This window comes from Orbicella faveolata, unplaced genomic scaffold (genome assembly GCF_042242905.1).
Source record: "Orbicella faveolata isolate gen_17 unplaced genomic scaffold, um_ofav_v1 contig_26, whole genome shotgun sequence".
NCBI lineage: Eukaryota > Metazoa > Cnidaria > Anthozoa > Scleractinia > Merulinidae > Orbicella > Orbicella faveolata.
The window spans coordinates 2,190,469-2,214,284 of NW_028301554.1; the positions used below are offsets into that span (position 1 = coordinate 2,190,469).

Sequence of the window (23,816 nt, forward strand, 5' to 3'; positions counted from 1 at the left end):
TCTCATTATGTATGCTTTAACAAAGTGTGACAAACGAAATCAAAGATGGCCGCCACCGGCTCGTCGAGAACATCCAAAACACAGCGCGAAATCTGCGTTAAGAAAGAGTTAAAGATTGCTGTAAAAATTGCTCTTGATAGATTTCGATTTGAAGAGGGCCAAAAAGGTAATGCTGACATTTGTCTTGTTATTTAAAAGTCTAATGCAATTTGTAAATGCGTCCTTTGTGTTAGGTGTTGGAGGGAGCGTACATATTACCAGCAGCTGTTATTTAGTGCTTTATAACGAAAACTAATGAACCACGAGCGTATTCATGCGTAGTGAGGGCTGTTTCCTCTCATGTCCTTGGTGTGTGTGTGGCATAGCGTAAATATTCATGAGACATATTAACTGAGAACAGCTTTTGAACGTTCAACCTTGGAGTATCAGCATAAATGATCAATTAGGCCCTTTCTTTTTACATCCGCATCCCGCTATTGAGGGTCTCGTAAATCTGAGAGGGAGGGGGGAGTCTTGAAAGGCCGTTTCTGAGGGGGCAACTGTGTCAGTTATGTTATAATCTAGTCACGTGAGGAGTCATGTTATTGGTAATCGGATACCCATGTTGTGTAATGTAGGATTTCAATTCATTCTTCTTCGTGATTATTAAAGTGCCACTGAAACGAAATTTTCGTACTCTCTTTTTTTAGCCCAATTCATAGTTTCAAACGTGCTTAAAATAATGGTGAACTTTATTTCTGTCAAATCCTAACGGAAAGTGCTCTTTTTAGCTGCTGAAATCGACTTTTTGGAGCAAAACTGTGTTCGGGCTCTGGAACTGAGTTTAAGGACCTTGTGACGTCACTGGTTGTATTCACGCAAGAAGCGCTTAAGATTCTCTCTTGTTTTCACTTGATTTATTTAAGTTTATTCTTCATATTGTCGATACCTACTAGTTTCCTACCTTGTAATCTCAGTCCAGCCCTGACAGGAAATACACATCATAAACGTTGGAGGGCGCCAAAGAATGTAGATTCACCAAAATGAATGCTACAGATTAGAACAGCTCAGTATACTTTTCGAACATCTTGAGTAGTCGATTGGAGATTTCGAAGACGAGTGTGGCAACTTTTGTATCACGTCCTGAAGCCTAAACACGATATTTCGTCGTCTGTTTTCAGCCTGGTTCTGAAATTTGGATTCTCACGTTTATCTAAGGTCTATTAACAAGGTTCGAATATGTCCTCGGCAACTTTGCTGCATTTAAAGCCGTAAGCGCATCAGCCATCCGCACAATCATGAAGTTATTAACGGTCCACAAGCTTTGAGTCGAGTACTTCTTTGCACACAGAGAGCATCTTTTTATGATACTAATAAGTGAGAGTTCTTGTGGTAGACAAAATGTATCTTTGAAAATTGTGATCCGCAGCAGGGTTTGCTTTATCGCCGCATACGTATCAGTGTAAACAAAGCGGGAATTTCGCTTCTCTTTTACACGTATCTCCCAATTGTAATATTTCACGGCCGATGGATAACTTGGAGTTCTTTAGCACATACTTATGTCTATGATCTTCATTTAATAGTATTCAAGTTCAAAGCAATTCGTTAAACGTCACTAGTTTATTATTTAGTCGAAGGTTTATTAAACAGAATTTGAACTAATTTTCATATATGACCTTTCGCCGCCGACATTGTCACGCTTTCTCTCGTTTCCTGAAAACATATAATTGTAGGGTCATGGCAGCTAAGTTTACCTTTATAGTTTAAATTCGCTCCCTCATATAAAATAAGAGGGTTTCTTAAATTGTTGCTGTTGTGATAACTTGTAGGATGTAGCAGATACAACTAGACTAAAGGTCACTGTGGCACAATCTCGTCCGCGGTGAAACTCACAAAACGTCCGGTTTCCTCGAAGCGAAGCGACTCGAAAACTCGAAACGTTGTTGCTACGATTCGTGCAGCAGCACTCCGGATAATATTTTCAAAAGCCGCTTTCTCTTGTTTTCATTTCTTTTAACTTTATGAGTGTAGATATTGTTTAATTGAGTGCTGGCCATTTCACTAAGAGTCCCGATCATTTTGCGATCTAAGAACTCCCACTCGTTTGCTTGCTTACATAAAATATCCAATTAAATAGACTGAAAAGCCCCAGGATCGACTCTCCACCTCTTCATGTCTAAGGCTACTCTTATTATCTGCTTTACAGCCCTGAGATGTCCTTAAGATGTTTTTTGGGGGGCTTCGAACAGTATTCTCTTCTCCCATAATCACTCTAAATTTTCAGCGCGGCATGAGAGCAATACAACCAGTGACGTCACTAGGCTGTTTTGGCCGCGCCAAGATGGCCGCCAATTTTGGGCTTAACCAGCCAATTTCGAACGGCTGAAAAAGCAGTTTTCGCTTACCGTATGCGAAAAAAAAGTCTGCAGTGTTTCCAAGTAAGGTTGAAACTTTATTACTAAGCAAAAATCTCACATACGAAAATTTCGTTTCAGTGGCACTTTAAAGCATGTAGATCTACAATTCGCTTCACCCTGATGTATTACAAGTTAGATCTTTAATAAATGTTGAAGGTGGAAGTGTGTCGGTGCTTTGATCTTCCTTTCTTGAGGGGTAAAGAGTTTACTTAGAACTCTGAAGGGATAAAATTCAACATCTTCAGTAGGATATAGCAGATATTAAATGACAAAACATAATTATTTTTGTTGCGACAACATAGCCCTGCAAAATGTCCCCTGGAAATATGCAGTACAAAAAGAAGGCAATAGATAGATGAAAAGAAAAAAATTAATAATTAAGCTCAATAACAATTCAAAGTATGTGTCAAGTCAGCCCGTTCCTCCTGATAACAGATTTTAAATGTTGTTTAAGGTAATTCCTCTGAAATAAAAGTGGCAACAGATTTTTGTTCAAACTTTGTCCACTGAATATTTGTCATATGATAACTTCAATTTTGAAATAAAAAAGGGGACTGCCCATGCTCATTAAGGAGCAGTGAGGCATTGAAAATGTCCCATTTTGGCATTATTTAAAGCTTATTATAAAAACGCATTCCCAGTAATTGTAAAATCTTTGTGAGCCCAGACTTGTAAGAACACGCATTAAACTACAGTCAATACATTGTGTCAGACACAAATAAACATTTTAAGTTTGATTCAGACAGAAAGCTAAATCCTTGATTAAAAATTTGAACCAAATTTCTTGACGTGGTTACCGACTGCAAAATAGAAAAGACCGCAGTGTATCTACTATTTTTCTTATTTATTCAATTTTTAGCAATAGAAATTAGATCAGTCTTTTCTCACACAAAGCTTATGATTAGTTGATTACAATGACTGGAAAAAAAATTGGGGTGCCCGTGCTCGTTGGTGAGCTAGAGCCATTTTTCAACTGACAGAGCTCAATATCAAGGCAATTCTGTCCTGTTTTCAATGTGCGCGTGCACGAGCGTGTGCTAATAACGCCGTAAATTATGCGCAGTAAGGATGTGCAATGCAAATGTGAGGAATGACCTTAATAGCCATAGCAAATCCATTCTTAACAGATGTCTCCCTAAAAGTAAAAAAGAAACTGCAACAAAACTAAATAGTGCAACAGTGAAATGATGCCAGCAGTGACCCAAAATGCTTTTGACAGCATGCTCATCAACATTTTGTTGATAGTGAAATGCTCAACTGTGTGTGTGTGGGGGGGGGGGGGGGGGAGGAAATGCTTGCAGACAAACCCCTGGATTTTGAAAACCGCCCACTTGGCCTTTCATGCCTGAGCGCGCACACTGAGATTTTGTGTTGTCATCGGCTGTCATAAATTAACCAATAAAATCTTCGACCTTCCGTAGCGGAAGTGAACTTTGAACCAAAATAAACTTTACTTGTCAAAATATGTCTGAAACAACGAGCGCACGGTGGGAACGGACAAATCTTGATGAATTAAATTTGGTAATTTTTAATCAAGCTACTCAATCCGTCTAAAAGGAAGGACTGCAAGGGTGAAGTTTTAGCACAAATCTGCCTGAAAGTTAAACTGTGAGAAGTATTCCAGTCACGTTAGTAATCCTTGTGCTTGCATGATTCGAAATCTTGGATCTCTGTATTCATTCGTCCAGGAATCGATACAAAGTAAAATTAGCAAGTCAACTCTCACAAAGGCAATTCCAGTAAAGAAGCGTTTGCTGGAAACGCCAGATCCGCAAATCGGTTCGATTGTTATCGCTGCAATAAAAACAAACAACGGAAAGTCTTCTCGGCAAACTTTGGAATTTGGGCAGGAGAGGCTTCAAACATCTGAGAGGAGAAATAACGATAATCTTGACCACTATCTGAATAAAGATAATCTTCCCCTTGGCAACCTCCAAGTCAAAGTTGTTTATAAAATGTCCTCGTAAGAATTCCCCGCAACGAGATGACTAAATTTTTGGTAAGGCAAATATGTGACAAAAACTGGCATGCCGCAGCTAACACTATAACAAATCATTCAGAATTGTACCCAGAGGTTCTAAATGCTGTCAACAAAAATGCTTCTAATGAAATGTCGCAGTACCTACGACAACATGTTGCCTTGTAACAAGCCAGACGAAATCACTAAGTTTTCCCACGCAGTAGTGCCAATTTTCTGTCCCGTGGTTTATTATCTTGTCCTTGGCACATGTGGCATTCAAGAAAGTGATGTTAAAATTAAAGGAACAGCTGCAAATTGTGTCGTGCTTGCTTCTGCAATAATGTGCAGGCTTTGAAAAACCAAGGCGTCGGCATTGCATTACAGGATGTCTACCGTACTGTCGAAGCTGACGACTAAATCCTCGTTCAGCGAGAAAAGTTAAAGCGTTTTGTAACCAAGCTTCGAACGCCTTCCCCTTTTGTCTGGCACTCAAAGGTATTAAGATACCTTTGATCGACACATGTCAATAATATTGGACTAGCCCAGCCAATCACGAGGTCCCTTTGCGGACGAACGGAGGTTTTCAAAATCCAGGGGTTTGTCTGCAAGGGTCTCCTTCCTTCCCCTCTCCCACCCCCCCTCCTTCTTTTTCTTTGGTTCTCGCCCCATTTTCCGCGCAGACAAAACACCGAAAATCCCGTTCCTCAGTCTTTCTTTGCTACCAAACCCCACGGAAACGCTTGCTACGCAGGCTAAGGGAGAAGGGGGTAGGGGAGGATTGGTGCTCCTGGATTTGACTGATAAGTTGTCATTGCCAGACGACAAAATGAGTGGATCTAATGTTATTTACATAAATACGTAACATTATTTCCATTCGGATTTCAATGTAGCATGGTTGTTGGGAGTGCTAATATCTCCAAACAAAGAAACAATAAAGTAAAAATACTCTATGTTATCGAATAAGTCTGTTAAGTTTATAACTACATTACTTTGAAATAATCAACAATATTAGCCCAAGAAAATAGATAAGCCAAGAAAATACATTTGCTCATTGGTTTATATCGTGTTTCACACACACATATAGTGAGGGTTCTGGCACAGCACTCACGCAACACAGTGCAAGCGTAACGCTACTCCTCATCTGAAGATTCGGAGTAGCGTTACGCTTGCACTGTGTTGCGTTCGCTTGTGACCAGAACCCTCACTATATATGTGTGTGTGTGTGGTGTGCGTGTGTTTCTCTTCCTCCTTGATCAATGCTGTGCCAGAACCCGCACTTCGGGTCCAGCGAAGTAGCAATGTCCGCAACGTCCGTAATCAATATGCGCGGATGTGCCCTTCACTAGTATATTCAAAAATGTGCCAGAGTTTTTTCCCTATTGGAGAAGTGCATGAACAGTGTATACGCCCACATGGCTGCCGCAAGATATTCGTCCAATGTTCTGCAAATGTTCTACAGCCCAATACCGAGGGAGGAAAAAATAAACCTTCCAGAACCGTTAGAACCAGATTTTACCGCATTATACGACGGGTTCCAAATATCCCAAAACGATTTCCAAGAATGGCTCCGTGTATGGAGAATGGATATATCCGAAAGGAACCCCCACAATAAAGATGTTTTGAAGTTCGCAAGAGAAAACAAAGAAAAGATCACTGATCTGGTTGGACAAGAAACCCAAAGGTTAAATAGCGTTAAAGTAAGTTTCGGGTTACAAGTAAAGTTCTTAATAGAAAGAAACGGTGAAACGCAATTCATGGAGCATTATTTCAAAGACGATGAACCGCATGTTTTCAAAAGGAGTGATGAGGAACACACAAAACAAAAATTCGATGAATTCATTGAAAACGCAAAAGGAGAAATAGAGCACTGGTCTGAGAAAGGATCAGGATGGGTAGTTGAAAAGATACAGATCGCGTACGTCAATGTTGCGTGCTACCAGCCACTTCGCGGAGGGACCTATTTGCCTCTTCCAGCCAAACTGGCAAAAAAGAAAGCAATAATGAACGTGCAAAACAGAGACAACGAATGCTTGAAGTGGGCAATCAGAGCCGCTTTATTCCCTCCAAAAGATGGAAAGAACCCGCAAAGACCAAGCAAATATCCGGTTAAAGACGGTATTAACTACGGAGGTATCGATTTCCCTACACCGGTAAAACAGATAGAAACGCTCGAGGCACAAAACCCAAAACTCGCAATAAACGTATTTGGCTGGGAAAACGATTGTGTGATTGTGCACCAGATAAGCAAAAAACAAGCGAATGTGCCGCGGATAAACCTGATGTTAATCGAGTCGGGAAATTCAGCACTATTGTTACGTAAAAAGAGAAAACGCTTTGCTGTTCGATCAGAGCAAGAACAGAAACGCAAAACACTATTGTATGCTATGTTTGACCGGTTTCTCAAGTGCAGACCTGCTCGTGAGTCACAAAAAATATTGCAACGGTGTGAATGGCAGGCCGACAAGGATCGTGATGCCAGAAGAGGGGGAAAACATCCTTTCCTTCCGAAACTTCAAAAAACAGATGAAGATGCCTTTCATTATTTATGCGGACTTTGAGGCAATTATCAGAAAGATTCTGGGCTGTGAGCGTGAGAGAATGCAAGCAAGCTACACAGAGAAGACCGAAAGGCACGAGGCATGCGGTTACTCTTACCTTGTTGTGAGAAGCGATGGTAAAGTGGTAGGTTCGAACACTTACAGAGGCGAAAACGCGGTGGGGAAGTTTTTAAGTGACGTTCTGCAGGAAGAGGAGAAAATAAGAGAGAGTTTGGCCACCCCGGAACCGATTGTTATGACGTGGAAGGACTGGGAAAATTTCAATAAAGCAACTGATTGCCACATTTGCAACAAAGCTCTGATAAAAGACGAATTCATGGATTCTTTGCCTGTCTGGAACGTTGAAGAAGCGGGTGAAGAAAATGAAGGTGAAAAATGGAGTTATTGGGGACAAGGCCACAAAAAATGTTTTTACAAAGCGCAGAAAGAGACGAAATGGGGTGTTCAAAGGCTGAAAAGACTGGAAGACGAAAAAGACCAGTTGGAAGCAAAATCACAGGAAAACTGTAAGTACTGTGGAAACCCTTTACTTCAGAAAAACTTCAGAGACGCGGTAAAGGACCATTGCCACATAACTGGCAGGTTTCGCGGAGCCGCGCACGATGAATGCAATAAGAAACTGCGAATTAACCACAAGACGGACCCAATACCAGTTGTATTCCACACCCTAAGGGGCTACAACGCGCACCACCTGATGCAAGCGATGTCGCAGCTGGAGAAAGAGGTGAAATGCGTCGCCAACAACATGGAGAAATACATCACATTCTCGGTCGGAGGTCTGCGTTTCATCGACAGCTTGAACTTTTTGCAAGGAAGCCTCGATTCACTTGTAAGCGCAACACCGAAGGAGTCATTGAAAATAACATCAACGATTTCAAAAGGCAGCGACCTGCTTTACAAAAAAGGGATCTACCCTTACGAGTACATGGACTCATGGAGGAGATTCGGCGAGACGAGGCTTCCTGACAAAGAGAAGTTTTACAGCAAGCTGAACGACGAGCACATAACAGACGAAGAGTACGCACACGCGCAGGCTGTCTGGGAGTATTTTGAATGCAAAACGCTGGGAGATTACCACGATCTTTACGTGAAAACGGACGTTGCTCTGCTGGCGGATGTTTTTGAGAACTTCCAAAACCTGTGCCTTGAGCAGTATGGGTTAGATCCGGCGCATTATTACACGTCGCCTGGCCTCTCCTGGGACGCGCTCCTGAAAAAGACGGAGGTCGAGCTTGAGCTCTTAACAGACTACGAAATGCATCTCTTCGTGGAAAGGGGGATGCGGGGCGGAATCTCCATGGTGAGCAAGAGATACGCCAAGGCAAACAACCCGCAAGTACCGGGCTACGATCCCAGCAAGCCAAAAAAATACCTCATGTATCTCGACGCAAACAACTTTTACGGATGGGCGATGAGCATGCCTCTCCCGATAAGAGGTTTTAAGTGGAAACGCGACGTGCAAAAGATTGGGTGCATTCTCGAGGTCGATCTCGAATACCCGCAAGAACTTCACGAGGAGCACAACAGCTATCCCCTGGCACAGGAGAAAAAGGCCGTAACAAAGGAGTGGATGTCGGACTACCAAAAGGGGTTGATGAAAGACCTGGATCTGAAACCCCCGGACAGCAAGAAGCTGCTGCTAACGCTTCATGACAAAAAGAACTACGTTGTGCATTACAGAAACTTGCAGTTTTATTTGAAGCAGGGCATGAAACTGAAGCGCGTGTACAGGGTGCTGGAGTTCGAACAAGAATGCTGGATGGAGCCGTACATCCGGATGAACACGGAGTTCAGGAAGAAAGCGAAGAGCGACTTCGAAAAGAACTTTTACAAGCTCATGAACAACTCCGTTTTCGGCAAAACCATGGAAAACCTGCGTAACCGCGTTGACATAAAAATAGTGCGCAGCAACGAGACGGACAAAATAAGGAAATTGATCGCCAGCCCTTTGTACTCAAGGCATGTTTTATTTTCAAACGACATGGCAGGAATCGACATGCGAAAAAGCAAGCTGCTTCTCAACGAGCCGGTCTACACGGGGATGACGATCCTTGACAACAGCAAGATCCTGATGTACGACTTCTATTACAACGAGCTTAAAAAGCAGTACGGCTCAAAGTGCGAGCTGTTATACACGGACACCGACAGCCTTCTTGTCGAGATTGAAACAGAAGACGTCTACGAAGACATGAAAAACAACCTGCACCTTTACGACACGAGCGACTACCCGAAGGAGCATCCTCTCCACTCAAACACGAACAAAAAGGTCTTGGGCAAAATGAAAGGCGAATGTGCAGCAACCCCCATCGCAGAGTACGTTGGTCTGAGACCGAAAATGTACTCCATCTTGAAGTCGGACGAAAAAAATATCAAAAAAGCGAAGGGCGTGAAAAAGAGTGTTGTCAAGAAACAAATAACGCATGAACAGTACAAGGAAACGCTTTTCGGTGCGAATCAGCAATGGCATGGAATGAACATTCTTCGAAGCGAGGGACACGAGATCTACAGCATGCATCTTAACAAAATTTCGCTTTCGCCATTTGATTCAAAGCGATGGATAGATGATGATGGTATCCATACAAAAGCTTACGGGTACATCGGCATGAATATATTGTCAACATTAACACATGATGAACTTAGAGTGTTGGAAGCCGAAGTTTCAAAGTTTCTCTGGGGGTAACTGTGTGTTTGGAGGGACAACCAGTAGCTCTTCACGAACAAAGCCGCGCTTGGGACCGTCGCGCAGATAGTAGAGAACGGGCTGATCCGGTTTCGAAAAAGATCTTTCAATGCTGAAAACTTTCAAAGACCAGATTGGATCCGTGGCCCTTTTCACGCCCCCTTCAAGTTCGCCGGGCTGGTAGAGATAACGAACTTGGAAAAGAGAGGGGAGGATTTTTTCGCGTTTTCCAACAGGCCTCGTGGAAGGTGTCGACGGCCTTGCGTAAACAGATTTTTCTTTGATGGCGACGGCGGGTTTCTTGCCGATAAGGCTTGTGACCTCGTTGTTCAAAGCCGAAACAACTTCAGGAAGTCTTTTCACCCAGGGAGTGGACTGCTTGCCCTCAGGGAGAAGCATCTCCACGGCGTACTGGTGGCCGAACCAGCGCTCGGCCAGAGTGCGGTTGAAATGTTCGACAATGGCCTGGTCGCGGTGAATGTCAACGCGCCCGCGCCGGATGAAGGTTTTGCGCTCGTCCATCTCTTTTGTAACAACGCCCATGAATTCGCACCCAGGGTCAACCTGCAGCATTTCAGGCCATTCCAGAGGCGAGCGCTTGTAAATCTTTTGAAAGGCCTGGGCGACCTCATCAGAATTTTTCGAAGTCAGGGGTTCGGCTTCTTTGTAGCGGCTGGCCACATCGACAGCGGTCAGCCCGTATTTGAAAACTTTGCGGCCGCGAGGGAGCTTGTCGTGTGGCAGAAAAAGAAGGTCCGCCTGATGGACCTTGTTGGGTGTGGGAACGTCGAATTTCGGCCGAGGAATTCGCTTCGGCGCGGGGAGGAATATCTGCCAGAGCGCTTGCCTGATCAGCCACTTTTTTGCGGTTTCTTCAGGTACCTTCGCGGCTTCGGCTAATTTTTTGATGGCGGTGATACCTTTCCAGTAGCCCCTGGGGCTGTAGTAAATCTTTGCGAGTTTGGCGTCCATATAAGTAAGGCGTAAAAAAGTTTAAAGGAACCGGAAGGCCGCGTAGCCCAGAGCGAGAGCGCCGGCGCCCACGAACGCGAGTTCCCCCTTTTTCTGCTGCTCGCTTGGCTGATAGAAATCTGAGAACTTGGGCTCCTTCGTGGGTACCATCCGTTCGTCAGGATGCGCCTGGTTGTAGAGTTTGAAGGCATAGTCGGTGTTGGTGAAGTTCTGCTTGGCCTGCTCCTTTGTTTGCGCGTTAGTCGCGATCCAGTCGAGAAGTTGTGTTCGGTCGCACGTGTATTTGGTGTAAGCCGCTTGATAATCTTCGAGAGCTTTGTCGTGGCGCTTTTTTTCTTCAAGCGCGGCTTTGTCGCCCCCGCCAAGCGCCCTCGCCAGATAATTGCCACCGATAAAAGCCATGGCGTTCAACACAGCCCCGCCAATCATGATCGCGATGCTCGCCATGGTTATATATTAACGGGAGCTTTTTTCAAATCACAACTCTAAGTTATTCCTGTTTTTCCTCGAATGGTACCATGTTGTTCGCAATCCAGTCGAGAAGGCCTTCGGGTTCGGTCTTGTATTTTTCTTTAGCGTTTTGATATGCCTCGGTGGCTCGCTGTTGACAATCTTTCAAAAACTGCGTATCTTCTTTTTTATTCAAGTTTGCCTCGATCCAGGCGTGGTTGAGAAGTGAATGCTCGAAACGCTCAAGAAACTCCTTGAGTGCTTCGTCGTAGCTCTGTCCGTCTTCTCTCGCGGATCTCGAAACAGCCTCGTGAACGTCGACGCTTGCAATACTTGCCATGGCGCAATATAAAAGACTTTTATTTCATTTCTTCAAACGCTGTTGGGGAGGATTTTCTGGTCCCCGAGGTACTTTTTGAGCGCAATGCTGCCCGCCATGACGGCGGTGAACTTCACGTAATTCATAAAGCTGCTGCTGGGATCAGGAGTGAAATTCTCTTTCACAACCTTTCTTACGACCCAGCCGATGCCCGCGGTTAATCCCGTGAGAGTTGCGGCGTCAATGGTGGTCTGGACAAGCTTGTTGTCGGACATGGTGCGTTCGATATAAGTAAAGAACGAAAGTTTAAAACAAAATTAATCTGTCTTTCCCGCGTCCTTTTCTGCGCACTTGGCACACAACACCTCTTCTTCTTCTTCTTCTGCAACCTCGTCGTCAAATGCTGCACTCAAAAGATCGGCGGTCGCGCAAATGACCGTTTTGTTTAAGTCGTACAACACACTCGAGATAGCAAAAGAGGTTAAGAAACAGACGAGAAACTTGGGAGCATCAACTGTGAACATGTTGATATATTCCACTCGGAAAAGTTTAAAACAAATTTATCTGTCTTTCCCGCTTGCTCTTTATTTCAATTTGGCTGCCTTTCTGGGAATTCCAGGCAAAAACTTTGTTTTGGTGATTCTGCACACAGCACACTTCACTTTTAGCAGTCGCCGGTTGCTTTTGTAGCAACAATTTTTGCTGTTCCTCGGACGTTCGGCGTCACTCGCCCGTCTTTCACGCAGTAGACTTCCATCTGAGTATATTTTCATAAGCTTTCCTCCAAACCGTGTTAATTTAATCTATCCTTCTTCTTCTATTCTTCTATAAAATTCTTCTTCTTTTATTTCTCTTCTTACTTCGTCTTCTATTTTTCTTCTTCTTTTTCTTTCTTCTGCGGCCTTATCAGCAAACATTTCGTTGGAAAGTTGCACCACCTTTTTGACAGCATTTGCGGTGAATTCGAGCCATAATACCGTAATTCCGCCAATTGCGGCTGTAGAGATGAGAAACTGCTCAAAGGATGGGTTCGACATCGCGATATACTTTACACGCAAATATTTAAAGCATTTTTCTTAATCCTTTTTTTCGCTGTGTCGCGCGAGCAGGTTCTGGCTCGACACTCGCGGGCTCAGGCGCGGGCTCCGGCGTTTTGAATTTGTCAAACGCGGGCTTGGCCATTGCCTTGAGCTCTTCCCGTTTGTAATAGATGCCGAGCAGTGAAACGCCAATGCCGCCAATAGCAATCCATTGGTTGGCGCTAAGGCCGCTGCTCTTTGGGCTTTCGCTCTTTGTGCTTTCGCCTTCTGTCGGGGCTGGCTCAGGGGTCCCTGTGGCAGCTTTTTCCGCGTGATAAGCCTCGGCCGCTTTCTTCTGTTCTTCCCGGGCCAGCCGCGTTCTTTCGCCAACCATTTTTTCGGCGGCCACACGCTTTGGATTTTTTACGCGCTGCGTGGTTGCAGTCGGAGTTGTCGCTTGCTGTGTGATATCGGCGGCAGGTGGTGTCTTGGTCTCGACCTGAGGCGCGTGTTCGGTAGACATTCTGAAGCGAGCCGTATTCTAAGCAAATGAAAAAAGTTTAATTGTTAACAATTTGTCGGAAGCCCTCAGCAGTTGTTGATGATTCCTGGAAAGTTATTCTGCAGTTGCTGATCCGGGTACTTCATCAAGCGGACAGCCGTGTTCATTACGAGAAGGATGGCTCGGCTCCGGCAACTTTGGACTAAAATCAACATGTTTAGTGGTGATGAAAACCGCGTTGGCCGCAGCAAGAAACCGGCCGCACTTCAAAGCGTAATCATCGAAGATGGCTTTCGTGGTCCTGGCCGAGGGGGTGTAAAAGAGGACAATCGCCGCCACGTTCTCCCGGAAGAAAGACGTTATGCCGGTCATCTTCTGGGTCACCGCCCAAACGCTGATGCCCATATGTCGGGCAGAAAAGGCAAGATTCACCGGCTCGCCAGTGCGCCCTTTCACATGTTTGGAGGCCGCGCAGTCATCGAGGATTATGAGCGTGTTGGTGCCCTCGGAAAGCCATCTCACGAGCTTCAACCATTTTTCCACGGCGTGCTGCTCGCAGACTATCACATCAATTCTTAGATCGTTTTCGCCAACCCGGTGGTAGGTCTTGTTGTGTGTGAACGTCGGGCAGATGAACACGATGTAGTCGAACTTTCCGCGGAATGGGCCGTAGAGCTGGTCAACCACGAACCTCGATTTGCCTGAATTTGTTGGCCCCACGATGAGAGCGTTGAAGGGTATCTTGCTGGGGTCCATGTTCATATTCAATTCTGTACAGAGTCCAGCTGTCTGTCAATAATGTTTAACTGGGAGTCGGCGATGACGAATACTTGGCAGTTCACGTTGCCTGAGCCTTCAGCTTTCCTCTCGATTTCCAGCTGGATGCCGTCTGTACTGTTCACAAGGCGCTTGCCGCTTCCATGCATTTCTTGGTCCGCCATGGAGCGCATATCAATCAGAAGCCCGAAATTGTCTCCGGTGTAAAACTTTGTCGCATCCATGTGCCCGGTTTTATTTTTTCCTTCACCGTTGGGCCTCTTCCCACATGTCCTTGCCTTCGACGCCGTTGTTGTAAATCATGTTGGGCAAGCCGTTGATCGTGACGCTGACTTTCGTCAGATCCGGGAAGATGTATTTTTCTGAATCTCTGGTTCCATCGGTATAAGGCTCTATGAAAAGTAGCAGGAGGGCTTTTAGCGACCTTTTTTGGGCGTCGACTTTGATGTTCTTTCTCGTGTCGGTGCCTTTTTTGAAGATCACAACTTCGGAACGCATCACGTGGTCATAGGCGAACTCTTTTCTGCTGGAGTAGTCGCTGTACACCTCGTCCGCCAGAGTCTTCCTGCGGATCATTTCGTACTCGAGCTGGATGTTCGTCAGCTTGTATTTCAGCTGGGTTGTATCAGTTCCAATGACCACATGTTCAGCTTCAGCAAGTGTTACTTCGAATACGAGGTCGTTGTAAAGGGCCTGGGGGTAGAAAACACCGTGATCGGTTAGGATCTGATGGTCAAGCCTGATCCGGTACTTGCTTCCGTACACCTCATTCAGCTTGTTTTCAGCGGCGACGCCCGAGGTTTTCTTGTCTCCCGCGCCTGAGCGGATCTTGCACAGATCCTCGCTCTGAATCCCTTCGAGGATCATGCCGTCTCGCTTTTCCTGCAAAAGGAAAAGGTCATCAAAGATTTTGTAGATGCCGTAGCCGACCGTGTCTTGCAGGGTGGTGCCTCCAAACTTCACCTGCATCCTGTCAACGAGCGCCCGCATGACGTTCTTGACAAGGAAGTTGTTGGCGTGCCCTCCAGAAAGGTCGATGTTAAAGACAAGCGCTAGCGAGCCCGGCACCAGAACCTCGTTCACGTTCAGCTTGGGCATTGAAACATACAGAGTATCGCCGGGGTTGGCTTCAGTGCGGGAAAAGGTGATCCGCTTGACCGCGCGCTCGGCCTGCATGGCGTGTAATGTCTTTTTGCTGTACGTTGCGCGAAGGTTCTCTGGAACTGACATTGTATAATACGCCGGCGATTATTTCTAATTTGAAAAATAACATGCTTGAAATATATTGCTATGGCGGAAGGCGGTGGCAAATTTGGTTACAAAGACCCGGACCTTGACAACCGGATTGACCACGACGATGATGATGAAGAACAAGAGGTTGACACAACCCATCCTTTTCAGCCAGGCGCGGCGTCCACTCCCTACCAACCTGGCGATCCCTACCACGGGGGCGAACAAACGGAAATGCGTACAATGATGCACGAGTAGTCCGGCCTGCCTGACACTTCTTATGCCGAGACATCATTTTTTGGAGAAGATATCCCTTTGCTTGAACCTGATCCGGAACGGAATTTTATCATAGACCGGCTAGAAAGCCAATTTTCCAAATTTAAAGAGAGTAGTTTTGCAATTATGAAAGGCACCAAAGGGAAAACCAAGGGTCAAATTGTTGCAGTAGGTATGGGTGGAGGTGAGTACCAGATTATGAAAAAAGACGGGACAGACTTCACGAAAAGTTTTTTAGAAAGGTTTAAAGACAAACTTGGGCCTAGAACTTCAGTTGTCATTGAAGAAGACCGGGATACTGTCAGAGAAATGAAACAAAGACTGAAAGAAGCTGAAAACCAACTGCAACAGGCGGAAACACTCTCTTCACAAAGAGAAGAAGAAAAGAAAGAAGTTGAAGATCTGAGACGTAAAATCGAGCAAACTGATGCTAAGATCGATGCCATTCAGGATGAACAAGGTTCGAACCTTGAAAGTGAAGCAGAGCTGCGTAGGCTCAAAGAACTGAAAAAGAACTATCAAACCGATCTCGAAAACAAGAAAAAAGAATTGGATTCGCTTACAAAACAAGCAAAAAACCGAGAAAAAGAACAAGCCAAGGTTGATAGACTCAGGGCCAGCATCGCTGCAAAAGAAAGTGAAACAAACGCCATGGAAGAAAGGCTAAACCAAACAAAACCGCTGGACGACCTGAAAGAGCATGAAAGCGAGCTTCAGCGCCAAAACGAGGAAGACCAGGCAATCATCCAAGATGAGAATGCATCGCCCTCCGAAAAAGAAGCCGCAGAAGGCAGAGTGGCAGAAAGAAACGAGGAGATCGCGCGTTTGCAAACTCATATCGCGGAAAGGGAAAGGGGGCGGCCTCTCTTGGAAAGGGTCAAAGAGGTCTTCGAAAAACATGGCGTGACATTGGCCGCTATTCTTCTCGCCGCCGGGACCACAATCGGAGCTGTCATTGGGGTCCTCACCAGAGGTTTGCAAGCCACCGGCAAAGCTTTGGGGAATGGCCTCAAAGATATCGCCGCGAAACTTGGTTCTCTTCTGCCCGGGCTGATTGGCTCGATTGTGAGCTTCCTTTTCAAAGCTGCCGGCCAAGTCGTTAGGTTTCTGGCCGAGCATACCTGGCTGCTTATTCTTGCCGCGGTGGCCTTTTTGTTCAAAGAATATTTTAAGAAGCAGCGTTAACTTACCGCCAAGCCATCAACAGCAACGCCGATAATCCAACTACACCGACAATGACAGCCGTTTTGTTAATCTCGTGTTGCCGTGTTTTATCTGGAGCCTCGGGCTCAATTGTTTGCGCCGTTGGTGGCGCTTGTTGAGTTTCGGACGAAGCTGGTTTCCTTGATTCGGCTGTTGCGGCTTTGTGTATCGGGTTGGACGGGTGGCTGTTGGGTGGGTTAATTTTTGACGGGCCGCCTGCCATAAGTTTGAGCCCAGCTTTTTTTGTCCCCTGATTTACCTTGTTGTTGACCCCCAGTTTCATCCCGGAGACCGCCTGTTTCAGCTTGTTGTTGTAACCGATCGTGCTTGCGGTGTTGATTATCATTTGCGCGGGCATGAGCCAGGCCATGGGGGCGACAGCAAGATTGAGCCTGACCTTCGCTTGATCCACCGCGAGCTGGTACCTTTGCACGCTCTTGGCCAGGTCGGGCTGTCTGATCGCGTCTTCCATCAGCACCGGGAGCTCGCTTTGGGCTTCTTTCGCCCGGCCGCCAGAACCGAGAATGCTGCTGCGGACGTTGACTTGCGCGCCTAGGACGCAGTAAACGAAAGCCTCGATTGACTGGTTGATTCTCGACAAGCCCGCCTGCGTCAAACCGTTCGCGGTGTTGGGCGCAAACCAGTCGAACTGCCGATCTCCAAAAACATCGGGCCGTATAAACTCAATAAGGTCCCCCTTAATCAGTTTTCCACCTTCGTCGCTAAACTTGTTCCAATCAGGATACTTATAATCTGTTTTTGTTGGCGATTGCCCCCAAGGCTTAACATACAACACCCCCAAACCACTATTTGCACCCCAAGTAAACCTAAAGTCGCTTGAGGAGTCTATGCCGAACTCGCCGCATATCCTTTTGTACGAAGCGACGTCATAATGATTCTTCATCTGGTCGAACGTCAGGTCTCCGGGCAAAGCGCTTATGCTCTGAACACCTCCTAGCTGGAACAAAATTCGCCTGACCGTGAAATACACGTGGAATTTGTGGAAAGCTCTTATCTGTGGGGGGAGATTCATCCCGCTGTCAAAGATTTCGCGAGAAACTCCGCACCCCTGCGTCGCGCAGAAAACCGCGAAGTTGAGCTGCTGCGGCCAATATTTCATGTCAGGCCCTCCTAACCAGTGTTTTGATTCGGTTCCAGACGTGCGTCTGAATTTTGTTGTGAAATATTGGTCAGGCGTGACGTAGATTTGGATTGCATCGTCGAATATTGTCTTCAAGCTTGGCGCTTTGCCGTCGAAAGGTACCGCAGGAATGGGCAAAGAAATTTTTGAGCCAAGCGGCGACAATTGGTAAGGAAAAGCCCCGCTGTCTCCCAAACCGAGCGCTTGTTTCATTTCCTCGCTCCAATATTTTCTATCTGAGCCGAAGACGCTTTGAAACGAGTCTTCGCTTTCTTTGAAAAACACCTCCGCGGTCACGTTATTTTTCTCGTCGACGCTTCCTTGCGAAACGAACCGGCTTTTGTCCGCTTTGGGGAAGTGGTTTAAAAAGTTTGTCCACGCCTTTTTCTTCGCCGCCTCCCCTTTTTTTAACGCAGGACCATTCCACAAATTGGCCATCTTATTTGAACACAATTTTGTTTGTCAAATATAAAATGGTTGTTCTCATTATTGTCACGCAACAGAACGGAGAGACTATCAATTTTGAAAAGCCGATACCGAGAGTCGATTTCATGAAACTCATTTCTTGCAGTTTGTACAACAGCTGGTACAATTTGACAAGAGAAGATTCGGCCACCTTGGGAGATAAAGACAAAGACAAAGCCGTATCAGTCGGTAAAATAGTCCCAGGGCACTACAGTTTAGAAAGAATGGCAAAAGAAATTGAGGGTCTGTTCGAAAAATATCAATAGAAAGCGTTGAAAACAGCAATAAACCAACCTCTTGGCCAGCTTGTAATCAGAAATTTTGGTTCTGGGGCAAAACCTATCGAATTTGATCGCGATTTGGCCTATATGCTTGGTATTGGGCGAAAGTTTCCGGCTTATAGCTTTGCTTTCGTGAAAAAGCTTGGCTCTCCTGCGACATATTTCATTCATTGCGACTTGATCGACAAACAAAAGAATCTGTTCAATGCCAAAAGGTCAGATGTCTTGGCCTCGTTTGATGTGAAAGGGAACCCTTTTGAAAAGGTTAGCTACCAGGGTTCTCCGCAACAGATTTTGCAAGACTGCTCTACAGGCCAGTTCATAAATAGCATCACCATTAGCGTGAAAGATGAAAATGGCGAACTCTTTGATTTCAAGGGCTTGCCACTTCTTTTTGAATTAGAGTTAAATTAAATTTCTATATATACGCAATGTCTTCGGCAAATCTATTACCACCAAGTGCGCCGCCTGACGAGCGTCTCTATCCAGTGGTGGCGGAGCCTTCTCAAAATTTCCGCTTGCAGAAGGTCAAGGAGATTTCCAACACTTTGGGCAGTGAGGTCCACCACTATCGCCTCGTTGCAAAAAAATACAAACGCGCGAGAAAGTTCGTTAATTGGGGCGCCGCCGGCTCCAGCGTTCTCTCGCCAGCGTTTTCTAGCGCGAGTTTTGGCTCCGCTCTGTCTGTGGTTGGCCTGCCGGTAGCCGTTCCTCTTGGCGGCGCTGGTGGATGCTTCGCTCTTGTTTCGTCGGGGCTGATAATCGCCAGCAAAAAGCTCGACTCGAAAATAAAGAAGCATCAAGAGATTACCACGCTCGCCGTTGCCAAGCGGGATACCGTCAACAGACTTCTATCAAATGCTTTGAACAACAACGAGGTGTCATCCCACGAGTTTGAGACCATCCTTTCATAGTTTCAGCAGTACAACTTTCTTAAAGACCAGGTCCGAGCAAGGATGCTTCGCCAACCATCAACGAGAAAGCTTCCTGATGTTGATGTCCAGAAAATGGAGAAAGACATCCGCGCCAAACTTGAAGCAGAAATGATAAAAAAAATAACGAACCCTCCCGCTTCGAACTAAGTTTTAGAAACAGACGGTTTTATTTCCATGTAATACGAACATGATTGTCTGCTTCCACTTGGTTGCGTTTCTTGTGGACGAATTTTTCATCCCTGAGTGGCAAAAAGAGGCTCGCGATATTACGCGAGAAGTCGTCGCTGCGATGGTTGAGGCGGGTGAGGTTTTTTAATAATAACGCTCCCCGCCAAAAAGGAACCACTCGTGCCAATCGTAACCGTTCCACGAACATATTTCCAAAAAATTCTTGTAATCGGGGTCGGCTTCTATGGTAATATTTGGATCCGGCCTTATCGAGGTATTATGAACTGTTCCCTCATTTTCGAAACAGGGAAAACAACAACCCTCGAAATAACAGTTAGCATAATTAAAACAAATTACCATTCGCACAATTTGCTGCTTGAATTCGCAGAATACTCTCGTGAACCCCTCCCCACCCCATTTCCTTTTTTTCCTTAATTTTTATCGCGATGTACTCCTTCAGAATCATCTCGCGAAGCTCTGGAGGGAGATTTTGGATGGTCTCGGAAAGTTGACAGTTGCTTGATTGTTCGGCAGCCATGTCGGCGTATACACTGTGCATGCACTTCTCCAATAGGGCAAAAACTCTGCCACATTTTTGAATATACTAGTGAAGGGCACATCCGCGCATATTGATTACGGACGTTGCGGACATTGCTGCTTCGCTGGACCCGAAGTGCGGGTTCTGGCACAGCATTGATCAAGGAGGAAGAGAAACACACACACACACATATATAGTGAAGGTTCTGGTCACAAGCGAACGCAACACAGTGCAAGCGTAACGCTACTCCGAATCTTCAGATGAGGAGTAGCGTTACGCTTGCACTGTGTTGCGTGAGTGCTGTGCCAGAACCCTCACTATATATGTGTGTGTTTCTATTAAATTTATAATTTATTGTAAAGTAGATTTTACAACATCATTTTTTCTCTTCATTTCAGTTTTAGAGTTTCCTTCATCATTTACTTCTGTGGAAAGGGCATATGTACACAGACTATGCCAGAACCTGGGATTAAAATCAAAAAGCAAAGGGTAAGCTGTATTGTAGATCACTACATGTATGTCAGTATAAACTCACCAGAGGCACAACAAGGTTTTACCACTCCTGGTAATCCTTTGTTTGCTGTTCAGTGCATCCCTGGTGTAGTTAAATACAAACAGACTAAACGGCGCAACAAGCCCTCAAAAGTTTTGAAAATTTCAAGTCATAATTATATAGGCTGCAACCAGGTACTCTGACAGAAATAATTCGGTTACAAGTGTTTATTCAAAAGGATGTGCACATTGCTAAAAAAAAAATTAGTTCAATACTTCACTTAATCTTGCAATGTACATTAATTTTGTATTATAGTTAGCAATTCTCCTACTTGGATTGAAAAATGAATTGCTTGCAAATTTGGCATTGGTCTATACATGTAGACTGTGCTGCAAGTGAATGCAGGAAGACCAGAAAGTGTGTGTAATTCCTGAAGTGGAAGTACAGGTGCACATGTACCTGAACATGCTGGTACTAAACTTATGACTCCATGTTTTGGCCAGGGCTTGGAAGTAACAATAATAAATTATAGCTTTTAAGAAACGGCCAAAGTAGAATACTTTTTTTCAGTACTACATAGCTCTGCCAACTGATTTGCCATCCCTAGTTCACACAAGCTATGGCTCTTTACCAGGGACTCCAGGGGGGGTGGGGGGGGGGGGGCTGGTAGGACTCACATCTTTGCTTGGGCTGGTTTCTCAGTACAGGTGACATGGATGATGTATGAATTTTACCACTTGAAAGTAGCAAAATGGCAGAACAGTGACCCTTAATTCTTGATTGTCTAGCGCAGATTCTTTAGCACTACTGCTTTATAATGGTCTTGGCACTCCCTGTTTAAACAATCCTCTTGTTTATCCCAGGGGTCAACTTCAGGGGAAGACAGTTACATGCACAAAGCCACATTGCTTTGAAGGAATAGGCATCTTCTAGTCAGAATCAATAGCCGTGGAGCAGGTGCAAGGTACAATGGAATCCGGATTTTTCGAATCACCGTGGGAAACAGACATTGGTTTGAAAAAGGGTACAAGATAATTGTATGCTGTGAATAAAAAGACAATGGGATTCCACTGTAATTTATCACCTTGTAAATATGATCTTAACCCACAATTACCACAATATGCGTATCTACTGATCACGATGACATAAAAGGTTTGATTGTTTGGCCAGAACAAAAAATTGATCAGCTGATTGCAATTTCTGTTTAATAGTAAAAACTGTTGTTGAATATTGTTACAAATTATGATGTATTTGCCATACTCTACTTGGCATAATGCTTAACAACCTACAACTGTGTTTTTTCTGGAATCTTTCTGTTCGCCCATTTGTAAATATTGTGAACAAACTGAAATTTACACCAAACAGCCTCTCCTTTACATACACATTCAATGAAAAGCACAAAAGGGCATTTTTTTTATGACTCCAGGTTCGTGACTAAATAATATTTTCTTCAAGAACAAAGGCTGAATTTACCATTTTAAATTATATACACAACTCACGGTTTACATGTTAAATATTCCGTCCGAAATATCAGTAAAAAGCAAGTTAATTCTTGTTCCAGCTTAGATATAGTTCAATCAATTATGTCTTTTTTTTTCAAGCTCGTAAAGGGCGGACAAAAAGATCTCAGTACTCAGTGGCTTTCAATAGACAATAAACTATATAATTTGCGTCAAACAGGACCTACGCTTAATATTAAGCCACAAACTGTAAGAATCTATAAATAATCTAAGCGAAGGTTCGAACTACAAATTGATCAACACGGCGCCCGGCTGTACATACAAACTTAGCATTACAGTCAAGTACGAGTGAATTTTTATCATGCCTGAATTAACATCTGGTGCTATGATTTATTCATTTTCAACCTGGCTCACTTTTAATTATAGTCGACGATACCAGGAACAAATAATATCTCCCCAGCTGACCATCAACGGGGAATATAAGTTTAAGACACATGAAAATTTCAACTAAAGAACGTACCCCTTGTAATCCTGAAAATTTAATACTTGGCTTCCGTCTTGACGATACCTGTGAGAGGAGAGTTAAGGTCAAACAATGAAGTGAATCGGTAAGTACTTTTCAAAGAAACACCACAGAATCATTGCCTTTCGTTCTACAGTATATGGACACAGACACAAGTTTGCTGACTCGCGCTGTCTACAAATTACCTCAACAAGTTGATACTCTTCAAGCGCTCGTAAACAAGAATCCGTTAATTTCACGTGTACTAGAAGCTTGTTATTGCTTGACTCCGTTCGGGATATGAGGTTGTACGAAGTTTTCGGTTCTAAAACAATGGCCATCGCATTTTCTTTTCTCGAAACCTAATAAACTCCTACTCCATCCGCGAGCAACATCCGCTAAGAAAATTTCATTGCGCCTGTCTAATATATACCGCGGATCCAAACACTACGATCTTGACCTAATATGGTACACCGGAAGTATTCAGGGAATCATCGGAAGACATCGAGATGAGGCTAATACACGTGCTTCCGCCAATTGGGTTATTGAATGCTGAGAAAGCACTGGACACGAGAAAGGCGAGATTAGAACTCAGTGTCCTCACGGGCATTTTTCTTTTTCAGGAATTACTGGTCTGTCCTTGAAACAATTTAGGATAATTAGGCACTGAACTGAAAGGGATTACCAGGTGGAATTTTGGATTTAGAAGTTTAAAACCTTTGCCTGACGCATCATCGATATTTGTGTCTTGAGTTCGTCAAGATTGCAAGCAAAAAGGCATTTGAAAAAGCTCGAACGCAAAGGGGTGGGGCACTGGGGAAAGTTTTTGAGCCACAAACGTGGCCGCTCTCGCATCGTAAGACGTAGCAAAAAACTTAACGTTTGTGGACGGACTAACTTGTACAAAATGAGACTAAGATTACTTGCTTTTGCTGGCCGATTGTCACAACCTTGGAATATTCTCCTTATTGTCTTCTAAATCTAGAGTTGCTTCCCAGAAGGCTACGAAAAAAACACTAAAACATCACGAATGCTTTCATATAATTTATTGAAATTAAATTTAAAAAATATATATATTACACATCAGATCAATTGCTCTGTTGTGGAAAATTCTCTGTTAATCCATTTATGAGAAAACAAACGGAAAACGATATTCATATTCACAATTTCTTTTTTTCGGCGGCTTAAACAATTTCGCTTTATTACACTATAAAAACATTTAAAGAATTGTTCTTACGTTGGAAATAAAGTTTTCTTTCAGCTGTATGGTAATTAAGCAGTGCATACAAAAACTGAGAGTTTTTTACCTGATCTTGGTGCCGTTGGATCTGTCATGATTCGATCCCTTGTGGACAGAACAGCACTGTTGTTGGAAGTTTCAACTCCTTGCGATGAGAAACGCTTGTCCAAATGTCCAATCTCCATCCTATAAAAAATATTAGTTTAATAGATATACCTTATTCGATAGTTTAACCCGGGAAGGGGTGACAC

General features: G+C 44.4%; 4 protein-coding genes and 2 pseudogenes across 4 annotated transcripts; 3 read left to right on the plus strand and 3 right to left on the minus strand.

Moving 5' to 3' along the window:
• The first annotated feature begins 28 nt into the window (after positions 1-28).
• On the plus strand, positions 29-22,040 carry LOC149107598 (3'-5' RNA helicase YTHDC2-like). The gene is made up of 3 exons (XM_089295342.1): positions 29-166; positions 20,269-20,359; positions 21,227-22,040. The coding sequence occupies exons 1-3, from the start codon at positions 46-48 to the stop codon at positions 21,294-21,296; spliced, it is 282 nt and encodes a 93-aa protein (XP_089151468.1). The 5' UTR covers positions 29-45; the 3' UTR covers positions 21,297-22,040.
• On the plus strand, positions 5,655-7,906 carry LOC149107599 (uncharacterized; annotated as a pseudogene).
• LOC110058540 (uncharacterized) lies at positions 13,621-14,863 on the minus strand (annotated as a pseudogene).
• On the plus strand, positions 15,123-16,324 carry LOC149107600 (uncharacterized). The gene has a single exon (XM_089295335.1). The coding sequence runs from the start codon at positions 15,266-15,268 to the stop codon at positions 16,322-16,324; it is 1,059 nt and encodes a 352-aa protein (XP_089151461.1). The 5' UTR covers positions 15,123-15,265.
• LOC149107601 (uncharacterized) lies at positions 16,326-17,978 on the minus strand. The gene has a single exon (XM_089295334.1). It carries the CDS (start codon positions 17,919-17,921, stop codon positions 16,326-16,328), a length of 1,596 nt encoding a protein of 531 aa, XP_089151460.1. The 5' UTR covers positions 17,922-17,978.
• On the minus strand, positions 20,203-22,774 carry LOC149107602 (RNA polymerase II elongation factor ELL-like). Its single transcript, XM_089295345.1, has 3 exons — positions 22,532-22,774; positions 22,344-22,391; positions 20,203-20,333 (listed from the first exon to the last, which is right to left on the minus strand). The coding sequence occupies exons 1-3, from the start codon at positions 22,664-22,666 to the stop codon at positions 20,322-20,324; spliced, it is 195 nt and encodes a 64-aa protein (XP_089151471.1). The 5' UTR covers positions 22,667-22,774; the 3' UTR covers positions 20,203-20,321.
• Positions 22,775-23,816: the final 1,042 nt, after the last annotated feature.

Bases quoted from the DNA above. Each gene is read 5' to 3' on its own strand.
- LOC149107598 (XM_089295342.1), top strand. From the start codon at position 46: ATGGCCGCCACCGGCTCGTCGAGAACATCCAAAACACAGCGCGAAATC. The intron at 167-20,268 runs GTAATGCTGACA...TCTTCATTTCAG, and splicing joins ATTTGAAGAGGGCCAAAAAG to TTTTAGAGTTTCCTTCATCA. The intron at 20,360-21,226 runs GTAAGCTGTATT...TGTTTATCCCAG, and splicing joins TTAAAATCAAAAAGCAAAGG to GGGTCAACTTCAGGGGAAGA.
- LOC149107600 (XM_089295335.1), top strand. From the start codon at position 15,266: ATGAAAGGCACCAAAGGGAAAACCAAGGGTCAAATTGTTGCAGTAGGT.
- LOC149107601 (XM_089295334.1), bottom strand. From the start codon at position 17,921: ATGGCCAATTTGTGGAATGGTCCTGCGTTAAAAAAAGGGGAGGCGGCG.
- LOC149107602 (XM_089295345.1), bottom strand. From the start codon at position 22,666: ATGGCCATTGTTTTAGAACCGAAAACTTCGTACAACCTCATATCCCGA. The intron at 22,392-22,531 runs GTAATTTGTAGA...CTCCTCTCACAG, and splicing joins AAGAGTATCAACTTGTTGAG to GTATCGTCAAGACGGAAGCC.